The sequence below is a fragment of the Rutidosis leptorrhynchoides genome, chromosome 4 (genome assembly GCF_046630445.1).
Source record: "Rutidosis leptorrhynchoides isolate AG116_Rl617_1_P2 chromosome 4, CSIRO_AGI_Rlap_v1, whole genome shotgun sequence".
Lineage (NCBI taxonomy): Eukaryota > Viridiplantae > Streptophyta > Magnoliopsida > Asterales > Asteraceae > Rutidosis > Rutidosis leptorrhynchoides.
The window spans coordinates 407470320-407485866 of NC_092336.1; the positions used below are offsets into that span (position 1 = coordinate 407470320).

The window sequence follows — 15547 nt, forward strand, 5'->3', positions numbered from 1 at the left end:
AGCTCCACCTAGACAATTAACCCTTACATGCCCAGTCTTCCCGCACCTCCAGCATACCAGATTCTTCCCAGAGTTTCTCTTTCGCCTATCCGAACACAACACTATCGTATCTCCTGATGACGAGACCCCGTTACCTTCCAGTCTTTTCTCCTCGAATAGGAGCTTGCTAGTAACGTCTTCAAACTTCAGAGTTTCTTTCCCATACATCAAAATAGGTTTCATGTGTTCATAAGACGATGACAAAGATAATATCAACCTCAAAGCTTTATCTTCATCATCCACTTTAACTCCAATAGCTTCAAGTTCTGAAACAATACCATTAAGAATACTTAGATGATCTGAAATCTTTGAACCCCCATCCATACGCAGAGTATGAAATTGTTCTTTAAGACACAACCGATTTGAGATGCCCTTGCCCTGGTACAACTGCTCTAGTTTAACCCAAAGCTCATTTGCCGTTGATAACCCGTGCACATTTGCAAGCACGTTCTTTGCAAGACACAAACGAATTGCACTTGCCGCCCTCAAATCCATATCATCCCATTCTTCTTCACCGAACTTCTTGCTAGAATCACTGCCGGGAACAAGGGTGGGTTTACCCTTCAAATCCTTGTGTAAACCAGACTGAATCAACACATCCTTGACTTGAACCTGCCATAAGCCAAAATTGATCCTCCCATCAAATTTCTCAACATCAAACCTCATTGGACTGAACTTCGACATCGTATCCGTATCCTATAAACAACACTTTCTCTGATTTTGCTCACGTTTCGAATAGCCAAAAGATGTAGCAGGTAGCCAGGACCCTTTAAATCGGAAATCCACAACTCGCCACTAACAAATCCAACTATTACTACGAATCAGAAAAAATATTGTCTAACTAGATACCCTATACGATCAATAGAACTCGTTTCTGATGTGGACGATCCACTCCCGTGGCAACCACAGAGCATACTCCGACTCCTATAACCGAGACCCCCGTCAAACCTGACGCTCTGATACCAGTTGTTGGGAAATTACGGTCTCCCTAATTCCCACCACCCAGCCCAACAATAATAATAAAGAAATAAGAACAATACACAACACAAGATTTAACGTGGAAACTCCAAAATAGGAGAAAAATCACCGGCCCCCAAAGAGAGAAAATACACTATATCACAAATTGTTACAATGATATAGACGACTCTCTTAAGCCAACTACATTCTCCAAAATATTTAACTAATACAACTCTCAAATACTTAAAGTGTATTGATTGGTGCAATTTGAAAGTAATCCCATGACCTCCTTTTATAGCCAAGGAGTTCACCTCCAACTTTCTCCTCCCACCTATGTGGTATAACATCATTCACAAAGTAACCATATCAATTTTTCTATCAAAAAATAAAACCAACATCAACGATAATAAAGGACAAGTTGTTTGTGCACTAATTAGACAAAACCTTAGGTGTTAACAAGTCATAATGTACGTTATCTTGACTTTCTTGTCAACGTTGGTCTTTGACCCATTTCAAAGCTTTGCTCTTTATGGTCATATCCTCCGATTAAGATTCTTGACAAGTTGACGCCACCATGACCACCTCCATATAGTATCCACCAAGGAAGGTTAATACATTTGGATAGCAAGTCATTAAACCATTTGTATACTCCAATTCACACTCAGCCTTTCAACATACGATTGAAAAAGGTTTAATATAGAAGCTTCTACTCCCTTTTGTCACCGAAATTCATCCTCAATAGAGCTTCCAATAGGGCTTCAGGGCTTCTGACCTAGCGGTATCAAGGCTCGAGGTTATAAAATGAGTGTGCGTGTTTGCCGTTTTAAAAAAAATTATCCGACAAGAACAATGATAAATTTCTTTTATCAAAGGAAATCTTGTTCCATGACTAAGGGGTGTTTCCGTTCTTTTATTTTTAATATGAAAATATAAATATGTATATGAATAGTGATGTTTAGATTTAGTCTTCTTGAATAAATCTATCTGTTTAGAATAAGTGTTGCAAATACAAATGTAGCATCTTGTTCGTCCTGAGTGAAGTCTTAATATTGAAGATGACAAACTGCGTCATCATATTGCACCATCTTGAAAGATAAATCTGCAACATACAGAATCATACAAGTGCAAAAAATGAACCATAAATTTTCAGACATGATTTTTTCCATATATCATATAAATTAATAAAGACTACAACACATGTTTGTTGACACAAGGTAACAGCAGAAATATGAAAATAAAGAAAAACATAGTAAAAGTATAAAACCAGACTCCAAAAAAGAAACAAACAAACAACAACTTAGACCTGAGCTGTGCCTTCCGTAAACTTAGGGTCTTCACACCTGTACTTTCCATCAGGTCCAATTCCGAAGCCTCTTGGATCGGCAAACACGTTCTCCAGCAGTTGGCTTCTAGATGGAGCCGGGCTTTCATCTGCAAACTCCACTGCATCCTCAACCACTTCATCTATCTTCTTTTCGATCGCCTTCAAGTCTGCTTCACTCACTAGCTTACTTTCAATAAGATATTTCTTTAATTGTGTTATCGGGTCACGGGCTGCATAATGGGCCTTCTCAGCTGCCATGATCAAAAACTAAGTTACCAACCAAATTTTACAATATATAGAGTTTAAAACTTGCAAGATTTAGAATACTAGACTAACTCACCTGGGTCACGAAGCTCATCAGGGTCGGCTAATGAGTGTCCTCTAAACCTATAAGTCTCACACTCAACCAATGTCGGGCCTTCACCTCTTCTAGCCCGCCCAATAGCCTCTTTAGCAACTTCCCTCACCTTCAACACATCCATACCGTCTACATGAATTCCTGGCATTCCAAAAGCTGGACCTTTCTTATAAATTTCCGGATCCGAAGTTGCACGCAGATGAGACATTCCAATCGCCCACAAATTGTTCTCGACAACAAATATAATCGGCAATTTCCATAAAGCCGCCATGTTCAAGCACTCGAAGAACTGACCATTGTTTGCGGTCCCGTCTCCAAAGAAAGCCAAAGTGACATGATCACAATCAGCTTCTTTCAAAACTTCCCTTTTGTACTTGCTAGTGAATGCTGCACCGGTAGCAACCGGAATACCTTCCCCGATAAATGCAAATCCACCGAGAACATTGTGTTCGGCAGAGAACATGTGCATAGATCCACCTTGCCCGCGACAACAACCAGTTTTCTTCCCAAAAAGCTCGCTCATAACAGCACGTGCAGGTACCCCTTTGCTCAGCGCATGAACATGGTCGCGATAAGTGCTTACAACGCTATCTTCCTTCTTCAATAGCTTAATGAATCCCGAAGATACAGCTTCTTGGCCGTTGTACAAATGAACAAAACCGAACATTTTACCCCTGTAATACATCTGTGCACACATGTCCTCAAAAGCTCTTCCTAAGTACATGTCCTCGTATACCTCTAGACCTTCTTCTTTCGTAAGCAACTGCACACACAAAGAGCAAAAGCCAAAAACACATGTTTATAACAAGAGGCTTCAATGATTAACATATAGGGTATGATTCGCAAACTAGTTGGTAGTTGTTAGCTTTTAACAGTTAGCTGTTAAGTATTAGCCGGTAGTTTGTAGCTTTTTAGATATATTTAGGTGTTTGACACATTAGTTAGAAGTGTTAAAAAAGAGTAAAATGACAAAAACTAAGTGCTTTTACTCAAAGGCTAGTTCCAGTAACTTTTAGCTTTTTCCCTCCATCTAAATGCTTTAAGCCCTTTCAACCAAACAAAGTTTTTTATTAGAATATTTTCATTAAAGCTACGGAGTATAAGCTAAAAGCTCTCATCCAAACATACCCATACCCTAGCAGTTACAGCTTCCAAATACAACTAACATTTTTAATATTACGGTAAATTGCAAATAAAAGGAAATAGCTATTGTCTGATTATTATACCAAAATATAAGTAACAGAAACGAACTATCAATTTCTTCATTCTAATAATAAATTATATGAAGTGTTGGTTTCTATCACTGATTTTGGTAGTTGATTTCTAAAATCAATAATTGAACAATATTTCATTTCTAATTTGTGCAATTGGCCTCTAGTATTACGTGACACAATAGCATCAAAAACACTATTTATCACAAAAATATATTGATAAGAGTAGTTGGCCAACCGTCTTTACAGACCAACAAAGTGAACTTTATCCATCTGTGACCTAGCTTAGTAATTCACGTAGGTCGAAAAATCAATAAAAACGTATCATGTTGATCAATTATTAATTACACGATTCTTATTTCACAAGTTAATTCATTCTCCCTAATCATGCAATTATAATCACCAAGATGGCTTAGTGGTAAGGCGTACTGTTTCATCACAAATTAATTCACAACCTACACTCTGTTAACGGATATTAGACGTAGACAATATCTTATGTAATATCTAGCATTAAATGTAGGCATATCTATCCATATCTCATATTAAATGTAGGATCCCTAAAATCAAGGGATATGAGATCAGATCATGTACTATATATTTGGCCTCTTTGATCAATAATAATCATGGGTGAATTATAACATTCTAACATGGTATCAGAGGGTTTGATCCAAAACCTAGTCGGCCGAATATGTGCCGCTTCTGCTCTACCACCCATCAAATCTTCCAATCAACCACCGAACCTTTAATTCGGTCTTCTATCTATCTTTCTTTTGTTTTTCAATTCTTGCAAAAAGCATCCAAACCACGGTTGAAATATACACCGTCATACCACCACCGGAGCAGCAACATCACGGTTGAAATATACACCGTTTCAGCTCCCGTCTTCTATATTTCTTTTCTTTTTCAATTTCTTGCAAAAAGCACCCAAATCACGGTTGAAATATACACCGTCATATCACCAGCGGAGCAGCAACATCACGGTTGAAATATACTACGTTTCAGCTCCATCTTCTATCTATATCTCTTTTGTTTTTCAGTTTCTTGCAAAAAGCATCCACATCACGGTTGAAATATACACCGTTGCAACTTCAGACTCTTTGAACAATCACCCCTTCTGTAACCAATTTCTTCAAATGATACAAAACAATCTCCCTCCTTCATTTCACGAGTTCTCCCTGTAGTTTCTAGTTTCTGTTTTAATTTTTCATTAAAAAAAAAAAAAAAAAAGTGGCGACACTAATTGAAGCTGGTGAAAAATTGTTAATGGGTCTTCAATGAGATGTATTTCAATCATTCTCACTTTTATATTGATACGTACAGGAATTCAATAATCGAATATCAAGACAATTATTCCTGTGACTCATTGTTGTCTTCCATTACCACCCCATTATTTTCATAATTTCAAGATTGTGGGGCCCGTTGTTGACTACCACACCTATTATTTTCTACCATAATTTACATTTCCATATATTCCATTATTTGAGGGAGTATTAGTTTATAATCGGCGTGAGGATGAGCCGCCTAGCTAGATTAGGTTCCAAACCTTGAAAAAGAATTAATAATAACAATAATAATCTATTCCGATAAAGACTAGTTATGTCGACAAAGTTCAATGCCCAAGTCCTGCTCATTATATTAAACCAAAACAAACTATAATTCTTTAATTATGTATTCTCGAGTTTTTCTTCGGCAGAAAGAAATGGAAAATGAAGGGGATGAGAGTGTTTTACTATCCTTCCCAATCCGTCCAAAAATGGGTAGAGAATGTTGTTAACAAAATATTAATATAGTATCCTTTTTAATCCGCTCCTATCCTCTCCTTTCCGCTTAAAATAAAAAAAAAAAACCTCCAGAATCACTATTATTTTTTAATCAGTCTATTTCCTTTCCTTTCCATAAAAAAAAATATATATCCAGAATGCAACGTAACAGTTTCAATGAACAAATACATAATAAAAGAGGTAAGAAAAACATAAACTTACAAAATTAGAAGTAGCTTTAGCTTTTTTTTCCTTGATAACATCGGAAACAGCTACAACAGTAGAAGCAGCAGATCGACGTGGTGAAATGGATTGAGTTAGGGTCAAATTTCGGGTTGATCCAACAAATGGAGATGATAATGAAGTGAATTTATTATTATTATTATTATTATTATTACTATTATTACTAATAATAGAATGCGGATTCGTGGATGCGTGAGCAGTGAGAGGTTGAATGAATTTGATTTTGGCTCCTGCAAAAGCCATTATTAGGTTAGGGTTTTGTTTTGATTGAATTGAAGAATGAAAATTGGGATCGATTGAAATGGAGTGAAATATATATATATATATATATATGAATGTGAATAAAATGGGGGGGACGGAGAGAACGAGAATGGAGTGAGTGAGTTAGATGTTTGAAGTAACCGTTTCCCTAGGCTTCTCCTCCTGTATTTCTTCTGTACACCCAACAACTATGCCCCCTAGAACTATACTCTCAACTTTCTAGTTAGACAAGATTAAGAGGTTAGTCCCTAAAATTTGTTAACATTGTGTATATGAATTTAAAGTTTTTTAAACATGGACTTTATAGTTAGACAATTATTAAGAGGTTAGTCCCTAAAATTTGTTAACATTGTGTGTATGAATTTAAAGTTTTTTAAACATGGATGTCCCTGATATTTGCACATGTTACATGATTGGTACTTGATTTTATGAGCGTTAAATATGTTCATTGAAATTAGTCATGTACCTAGCATGTGAGCATAAAAACGTTGTTTTACATATTTATTCATCAATTCATCTTTTATAAAACCTTAAGAACACCACACTATCTTTTTTTTCTTCCTTGTAATCAAACTATATACCCGCAAGTCATCTTAGATTTAAACATAAATAAAAAACCTAACAAAATTCATACATTATGATACATAGATAAAATTACGCAGACAGTCCCTGTAGTTTGGACAGATTAAATAGATAGTCTTTAAACTATTTTTCTTACATGAATAGTCCTTGTAGTTCACAGTTCTTTCGCGTGCTCCTTGACACTAACACTCGTTAAAACCCCCGTTAAATTCCAGATTTTCGGCACACACGAGGGTATTTTAGTCATATTTTTTTCATCTCCTCTTTTTACCCGCCCAACATTTTTTGTTTTATTAGTTAATATAACTTGTACCATTTCAATCCGAATTGTACTATCATTACCATCTCCATTAAACAACTACCATTTTCAATATTACTCAAACTACCCTTTTTATAAATAAAAATGCTAACCACCACCACCATTTTATGCAGTCATCATTTCCAATTGCCATGAACACAACGTGGTGAAAGCATAAGTTAAATATCAATTTCTTATTTTCATTAAAATCAATACTTAATTTATCAACTACAACACAAACAAATCAAACTTGTTCAGCAATTAAGAGAACAAAACCTTTATGAAACAAAACTAAAAACATGCAATATTATTTCATACTTGTAGCTCATTCATCTCACCACTAAACCTCTAAAAAAATATTATCAAAATCCACCGAAATTATCAAACACACAAAAAATTATCACAAGCCCACAAAAATATTCGAGATGCATCGTCATATAATCATGGTAAAGTGGAAACCCAAAAACAGAATGAATTGACCTTAGTCATCACCCTCATCTATTAATAGAAGTGGATAAAGGTTAGTGTGTCAATCTTAACTTTATCTGATAATTTTAACTTAGTATGATTTATACAGGTTTGTTGTTGATAAGAAGTCTTGAAGATGATCCAAAGTTGATTGTTAGCTGTGTTGATGTGAAGTTCAAGTGAAGAGTTTTGGCTCTTTGTGCACCAGTATTGTACAGTCAAGAATATTATACATAGTATGAGGTTCTAACTGCATCAATACATAGTTAGGACATAGATAAGCCAAAATCGATAGTCTAGAGAGATTTTGTGTAAATAGATGATAGTTATGAGTTTAGTGGTTAACTCGCCAGAAGCATATAAATGGTTGAGTTTAGGGTTTTTGGTTCATTCATTCATTTGTTTCTCATTCTGGTTACCTGATTATTCTTCAATTTACTCTCCTTTTATTTTCTATAAAATCCCTTAGGGTTTCTCATTGTTAAAGCTTGTATAGCGTGTTTGTTCAAAAGTTTGTGAAGTTTGTGAACCTGTGTAAAAGATATTGATTCTTTAGTAGTGGTTTATTGATTGATAGTATTTTATTATTTAATCTTAGGTTGATGATCTGTAGATAATCTCAAACAAATTTTGAGGTCATGTTAAACAAGGAATTTGTTGCCAAGTATCACATTAGTAGTCTTTTATCCGTATATATTTCTTTTAACAATTTCTTCTGTTTAATATTAATATTTGTCAAAGTTCCGCAAATGCGCTAATTATAAACTAGTCATACTATTGTAGGAACATGTTAAAGCAATATGATCGAATTATATTGGTGGTGCGTACTCTAGGTATTGAAAGAATAGTATTTTCTCATTTATTCTTATTATTTTATATAAAGTTTTGCACCCTTTTTTAGTGATTAAATGATTCACAATTTTTTTACTAATCTAATCTATAGTTAATATTAAAATCCTATAATGATGATTTCATTATTAGGCTAATTCATTTGTTATGAAAAAATCAAAAAGAAAAAAAAAATCTAAGCATGGTGGGTGATGTCATTAATCTAAATAATTTTTGAATTAAAATTAAATCTTATTAATTATTATTATTATTATTAAATCTTATTAATAATTATTTTAATTATTAAAATTAAATAATTTTGAATTGTTTTAATTAATTATTTTGATTTGAGTAGGAGAAGGTATAAAAGTTAGACAGAAGAAAAAACCAATTTTAAATTTATATTTTGATTTACACTTTTAAAATAAACTAGTGAAATGACCCGTGAAATCACGAGTTTGTTTAAACAAAACAATTTAATGACATGTTTTAGGTATTAACTGAATGTAAATGCTAAAGTCAATTATTTTAATGACCCGTTCGACTAAGAAACTTGTCGTTGTTTTTACAAATATATAGAGACATGTATTTTCGCTTACATATGTAACGTAATTAATATCGTAAAGAGAATCCACATTTAAATATTAATAATATAATAATTATAATAATTATATTTATTATGATAAAAATACATAATAATAATAAAGTTTGCTCAAAGTTGAGTATTTATATTTTTAATAATAATTATTAGTAATAATAAATGCCTTTTAAATATTTTTTAAAAGATTAAAATATAATTATTATATAAAGGTTGTACAATATGCTTTAAAATTTGTAAATGTGTTGATGTTATGCTTAAAGATTAGTATTTCCTTTTATAAAAGATTTCATATTATTTTTTTAATTAAATTTAATATAAAATAATGACATCATCAAAGATGTTTTAAAATTTTTCTTTTTTAATTTGAATTATTTTTATGCTTAGAAAATGTTAATTTATGATATTATCATTTTAGAGATTTAATATTAACTATAGATGACAACCAATATTATCTCTTATGATTGGATGTGGATTGTTTGATATGCACTTTAGGTGTTTGATGAAATGTTCAGCGGACGAGTTTTTTAGTCGGACTCCGTTGTTCCACGGGTCATTAAACTAAATGACTTTAGGATTTACGTTCACTTAATACCTAAAACATATCATTAAACTGTTTCGTTTAAACAAACCCGTAATTTCACGGGTCATTTCACTAGTACTATCTTATATTAGTCTATGACAATGATGTCATTAAAATGCATTTTACAAGCTTATAAAAAATTCAAAATAAAAAAGAAAAAATCTTAGACATCCTTGATGATGTCATTAATACTAATATAATTTTGATTAACTTAAATAAAACTCCATAAAAAAAACTAACCACCTTTATATAATTTTAAAGATTAAAAAATTTAAATAAAAGCAGATATGTAATTTTAAAACTTTTTAAATCTCAATAAAAGCAACCTCGAGCTTTTATCCCTGCACATGCGTGCCTGACATATCGGAATCTCAATCTCGACTATAATTCTACACCGTCTCTATCATCCAATCAATTCAAAATTGCTTCCGGTATTTCTCGCATAATACCAGATCATTCTATCTTCTCTCTGCACAGATCATTCCATCTTCTCTCTACGAATGCTAGGGTTTATTCTTTAATCAATATTTTGCTAAACCAAGGTTAGTATTTCAAGTTTTATTTGTCATTTATTCGTACAAATTCATAGTTAGAGCTGATTCAGTTTTAGGGTTCTTAATTTTGTTTTTCTAATTATTTGGATGTCAAGATCAAGGTTGCTGCAAGTGTTGATCAGGATTGGATGTGGATGCTTGCTGTTTGCTCGATATGAATTTCTACATCTCCAACATGATGTTTATGTATCTTTTTAAAGTAAGTTGTAATGTTTATTTGAATTTGATTTGAGTACCATCATCATCTCTTTCTTATTATGTATAATATTCATTGCTTATGATACTTAAAGTTTTCTACATGCACACAAGGTGTTTGATGTAATGTCTGTAACACAAATAATTCTGTTACTGTTGTGTTTGATTCAATATCAGTTGTTGCAGCATCGTTTTCTTAGGTCTCGGACTGATTTTGACAAATAATTTAGTATATGCAACAGAGGGTAAAAGGTCTCAGACTGATGTTGATGATGTATTTTCCAATTGATGTATGCGAGAATTCAAGAAGTAAGAAGTGAAGCGTTTGTGGTAAAAGGTTAAAGAGGAGATGGGTAAGTTCCCTTTTCACGTTTCTTAAGCTTTCATAAAATTAGTAGATGTAGTGATAGTGTTAAATGGAGCAAGACTAATGAGTCAATATGGGTTCTAAATTGCATTTTAATGGTCATGCAATTGCTCGTGGTTATATATCATTTTCTCGAACTATTATGAATGAGCATTTTCCATGATAAAGATGATAATATTTTTTTTGTTTATTTATTAATTCTTCCTTATGCTTCAATGTTAATATTAACAACCTTTGTTGACCAATTTATCATGTAGATTTATATCCGATTCACTTTAAAATGCTTTGCAATTTGTAACAGGGTGTCAATATTGACCCATTTATATTTTTATGATATTGACGGTTTATAAGGTAATTTTGAAAATAGATATATCCAGCAAATGTTGTTAAATGTTTAACTTCTTTTCAAATATATTATGCATTTTCTATCCATTTATTACAAACCTCAGATGAATTAAAACAATTTTATGGATTGTGTGTCTATTCTATTGGATTTTTGAATTACTATGCATGTTGAAAGCTTTAATATTCTGTTGTTGAAAGCTTTAATATGCTTATCGTCTCTTATGTTGATTATTCTTATTTATCTCATACAATTTCTACCCATTTCTTACAAAACTCAAATATTAGTGCTTTTTGTATTATACAGTAATATCATGTTACTTTTTAATATATAAGAATCATGATCATAATGTATTTTTTCTTATTATTCTACTTTATAAAGTTTTTTTAGTTTTATATGTTCTTGAAACAACCCGTGAATTCACGAATCTTTAACTAGTAAAGTTGCTACAAGCCTAGTTGGTTAATGGGCATGTTCGTTACTTGAATGACTTGAGTTTGAGCCCCACCCAAACTATTTTTCCCCTCTTTTTCTCATCAATGCGGATGTCAGCCTATCATTTTAATATTTTTTCTTACTTTCTATTTTTATTTAATCTTCCTCATTTGTTTTTTCTTAATTCTTCTTTTTTAATTTGTATTATAATAATTATTTTAATCTTTCGAGCATTAAATTTTTGTAAAATGTATATTTTTCAAAAAATAAAAAATTTCAACTATTTTATTTATTTAATTGTTATTTTCACTATGGGTTTTGTTTTTAAATTGTCATTTTTATATTAACATTAATGTTTTTGTGTTACAATAATGTAAATTATAAATATAATAAGCATTTTGTATTATGCCGATGATCGATGTACGTATGATAATTATAAATTATTAAAATAACTTTTAATACTTATTCTGATAATCGTATAATAGTGATTAACTAGTTTTTGAACCCTCGCTTCGCGCCGGGGTTTTGGTTTTCAATGTATTTTATTGCGTTTAGTTTGTAAAATTATTTCGTGGCTAACGATGATGTCATTGAAGCGCAACTCGAATCGAACTAAAAGGTATAATCCATGAAAGATTTTTAGGTTATTTTAAAATAACAATATATGTGCATCTCCGCGTTTCGCTATGGAATTGTCGACTTTTAAAAATTTAACGTAAAATCAACGTGTATGAAAAGTATCTCAAATATTTAGCGTTTTTTAAAAAACGTCCATTTTGCGTATAGTTAGTGACATTGTGGTCCTAAAATTATTTCGAGTTTAACGATGGTGTCGGAAAAATTTAACTCGTTGCGAACGAGAAGATATGACCCATTGAATATTTGGGTGGAGTTTATTTAAAATTTTTTATGAAAATAGTTATGTAACACTTTACCCCTGGTTGGGGTTCGATTTTAATTATTCAATAAAGTGGTGGGGGAGGGGTTTTTTTTTTGTAAAAAAAAGTGGAAGGGAAAAAAAAAAGGAAATGACAAAATTGATCCTGATTACTATTCATGATTTTTGTATACTCCGTATTAGATATAAGTATTAATATTAATTAATTAATACAATCTTCTGTAGCAACGCACAATTAATTCGTGACTAGTTTAAACAAAACTCGCATGGCTTTCCTTGAACCAAATGATATTCGGCCCAACGAATTTAATTAGATACTAAATGTTAATTATGTAGCCGCAATATTTGAAACTATTAAACCTGGCATATATGCATGGCAACCTTCGTGTTCCAAATTCTTAAAGTCATACCGAATATCTGGACCTATAAATCTCACATTTTGTTTAGACAAAATTCTCCCGTCGTGGAACATATAGTGAAATAATACGCGTCGTCCTCAAAGTTTTTTTTTTTTGCGTTCATGGTCACTAAACTTGCATTTTATAACGTATGTCGTCCTTCTGTTTACTATCCATCTATTTGAGCCGTTAGCCTTCAACATGTGCCAAACATGTGAGGGTAGTTCTGTCATTTAACTTATTTTATACTTCAAGGATGACCAACGTAATTTCATCTTTCTTCCCCTTATTCCCTTATCTTCATCTTCATTCCAAATATTTCACAAACCCTAATTTCTTCATTTTTTAAAAACCAAAATCATCTTCATCTTCATATTTTCATGACAATCAGTGCTCCAACATAAGCTACTTAAACATTTGATTCTCAATTAGCAAAATCTTATATTCATCATTCACCAACAATTAACTACTGTATTTCAATAAATAATAAAATAAATGATATGATCGTAAATCAAACAACACCTCAAAATCGAAGATAAAAATTAAATAAAAGAAAATATATCATCGCCATCTTTATCAAATACGCTAAAAGCTCCTTTGAATTCAGAGATCTGGTAAACAAACACGAAAGTAATTTTGTCTATTTGTAAATCATAAATACCAATTTGTAAACACCAGTTGTAAACAAACACGGGAGTAAACCACCATTGTGAACTCGTCGGAGAAGCTCGCCGGTCTAAACATCGATAGCAGCATCTTCATCAATGAATGATTCTGGGTGTAATTATTTTAGATCTAGTTTTCTGAGATCCAGACTTTTGTGGAAGAAATAAGTGAATATTTAAGTCAAGATCGAAAACTTGTGAAGATAGGTCGTGAACGAAAGTGAGGGGAATCGAATGGGTGCTTTGGTGAAAGATTTGATAGAGAGATTTGATATGTGTAACAGTGCAAGTGAAGAAGATAATGAAATCATGACAGGGGTTGGTGACTTGAAGAGAAAAAAGAAAAAAAAGAAAGAAAAATTAATTATAAAATTATAAAAAGACTAAACTACCCTCACATGTTTGGCATGTGCTGAAGGTTAACGGTACAAAGAGACGGTCAGTAAACAGAAGGACGACATACGTTATAAAATGCAAGTTTAGTGACGATGAATGCAAAAAAAAAACTTTGAGGACGACGCGTATGATTCATTATATGTTCAAGGACGACGGGAGTAATTTTGTCTTTTGTTTACTTAGCTCGGGAACCGCAAAAAATCCTTTTACAACAATGATATCGGGCTAAAATGTCATATTTTAACCACCCCCACATATCTTACATATTCTAACGAATCTAACCTTTTAAATGACATTAATATATTTGAATAATTGTTTATTTATCTTATTGTGTCAATGGAGTGAATATAGACAATGCTTCAATAAACGGTTGAAAACGAGTAAATAAGGGCAAAATCGTCAAAGTAAATTCACTTATGTTCTAATTACCTATATTATAATATTATAATTTTTGAAAAAACTTAGTTTAGTTTATCATAACTTGTAGTGTAGGTGATTACGAACGCGCGGGCTCGAGAATCGCTAAAAACGTACTCGAAACGAGGAAGTAGAGCAAAAACAAGGAATCTCGGTTCGTTGCCAAGGTCCCGACTCATTGCCCAAATTACCGGTTCATTGCCCAATTTCCCGGTGGTGACTCAGGGCTAGTAAGCCCTAAACAAACGCAATAAAGTTTGTATTTTTATTCGGTTTAATTGCCCGACCTGGTTCAATGTCAATTTACATCGGTTAATTGCCAACTCGGTTCGTCTATTACTAGTAAGCTGGTACCAGCTCGGTCACAGTAAATCGAAAGGTATTCAACACGAATTTTGCTTGAAAAATGACTCAAAAATGCTTGGTCTCCAAAGTCACAAATGGAAGATTCTAGAATATACTTGGTCAACAAGGTGGATATTTCCTCGAGATTACAAGATGTTTTACTTAGCCACCACTCGCATTTTCAACTATAAATACCAACATCACTTCCTCATTTCTGCACCATCTCAAATCATCTTTACATCTCATTTTTTATATTTTAACTCAATGTTTCTCAAAATATAGTCTAGATTTTTTTTTTTTTTTTGAAAAGCAAGAATATATATCATTAAATAAATTGGAGTTACAAGGCCCTATACATAACTATACAATGATGAACCGGAAATACAAAAAAGGAGGCTAAAAAGATAAAAGATAAAAAAAAAAAAAAAAAAAATACGGAAACCAACGAATACCAGAAAAACTAAAGAGGGAATAAGAACTTGAAAAAACAAGCCGGACTAGAGAGGATAACAGTGACGATCTAGCGCCTACAAAGTTACACAAACTAGCCCGATTAATCAAACCCTCAAATAGAAGAAATGGCATCCGTGTGTTACACGTATATGATATTGGGCTTAGCCAATTCCGACACGTTGGGGAGAATCAGCAACAAAGAAAGACGGATTTATGAGCCATTGATGCCACTCGATTAATTTCTTTTTACTTGTTCTTTTAGAAATCCAGCTATAACTTTGTGTTTGTATTTCGGAGAGAATCGATCCTGGGGACCACGTTTTTTTGGAGAAAACATTCAGGTTTCTATGTTTCCAAATTATGTAGCAAGCAACCCATTTGGTTGCTTGCCATAATGAAGAGCCGAAGATGTTGGTGGCGAACGGTTGATTAACAATAATGGCATCGTTAAGATTGGAGATTAGAGAGACATCTTGGGCCCACCAATCGAGAACAAGTTTCCAAGTGAGTGCCGTTTTGGGGCAAGAAATGAGGATATGTTCGGTAGTTTCAATATCCAATTCACATAAAG

At 32.7% G+C, this 15547-nt stretch overlaps 1 protein-coding gene and 1 long non-coding RNA gene across 3 annotated transcripts; one reads left to right on the top strand and one right to left on the bottom strand.

Moving 5' to 3' along the window:
- Window positions 1-2148: 2148 nt before the first annotated feature.
- Window positions 2149-6206, bottom strand: LOC139844133 (pyruvate dehydrogenase E1 component subunit alpha-3, chloroplastic-like). The gene is made up of 3 exons (XM_071834344.1): window positions 5872-6206; window positions 2661-3441; window positions 2149-2571 (listed from the first exon to the last, which is right to left on the bottom strand). Exons 1-3 carry the CDS (start codon window positions 6133-6135, stop codon window positions 2294-2296), a joined length of 1323 nt encoding a protein of 440 aa, XP_071690445.1. The 5' UTR covers window positions 6136-6206; the 3' UTR covers window positions 2149-2293.
- A 3612-nt stretch (window positions 6207-9818) lies between these two features.
- On the top strand, window positions 9819-10791 carry LOC139845515 (uncharacterized). 2 transcript variants are annotated; one of them, XR_011758370.1, is made up of 3 exons: window positions 9819-10052; window positions 10160-10263; window positions 10437-10791. It is a non-coding gene; the product is annotated as an uncharacterized lncRNA (long non-coding RNA). The 2 variants fall into 2 exon arrangements; XR_011758371.1 differs by having other exon boundaries at window positions 10446-10791.
- Window positions 10792-15547: the final 4756 nt, after the last annotated feature.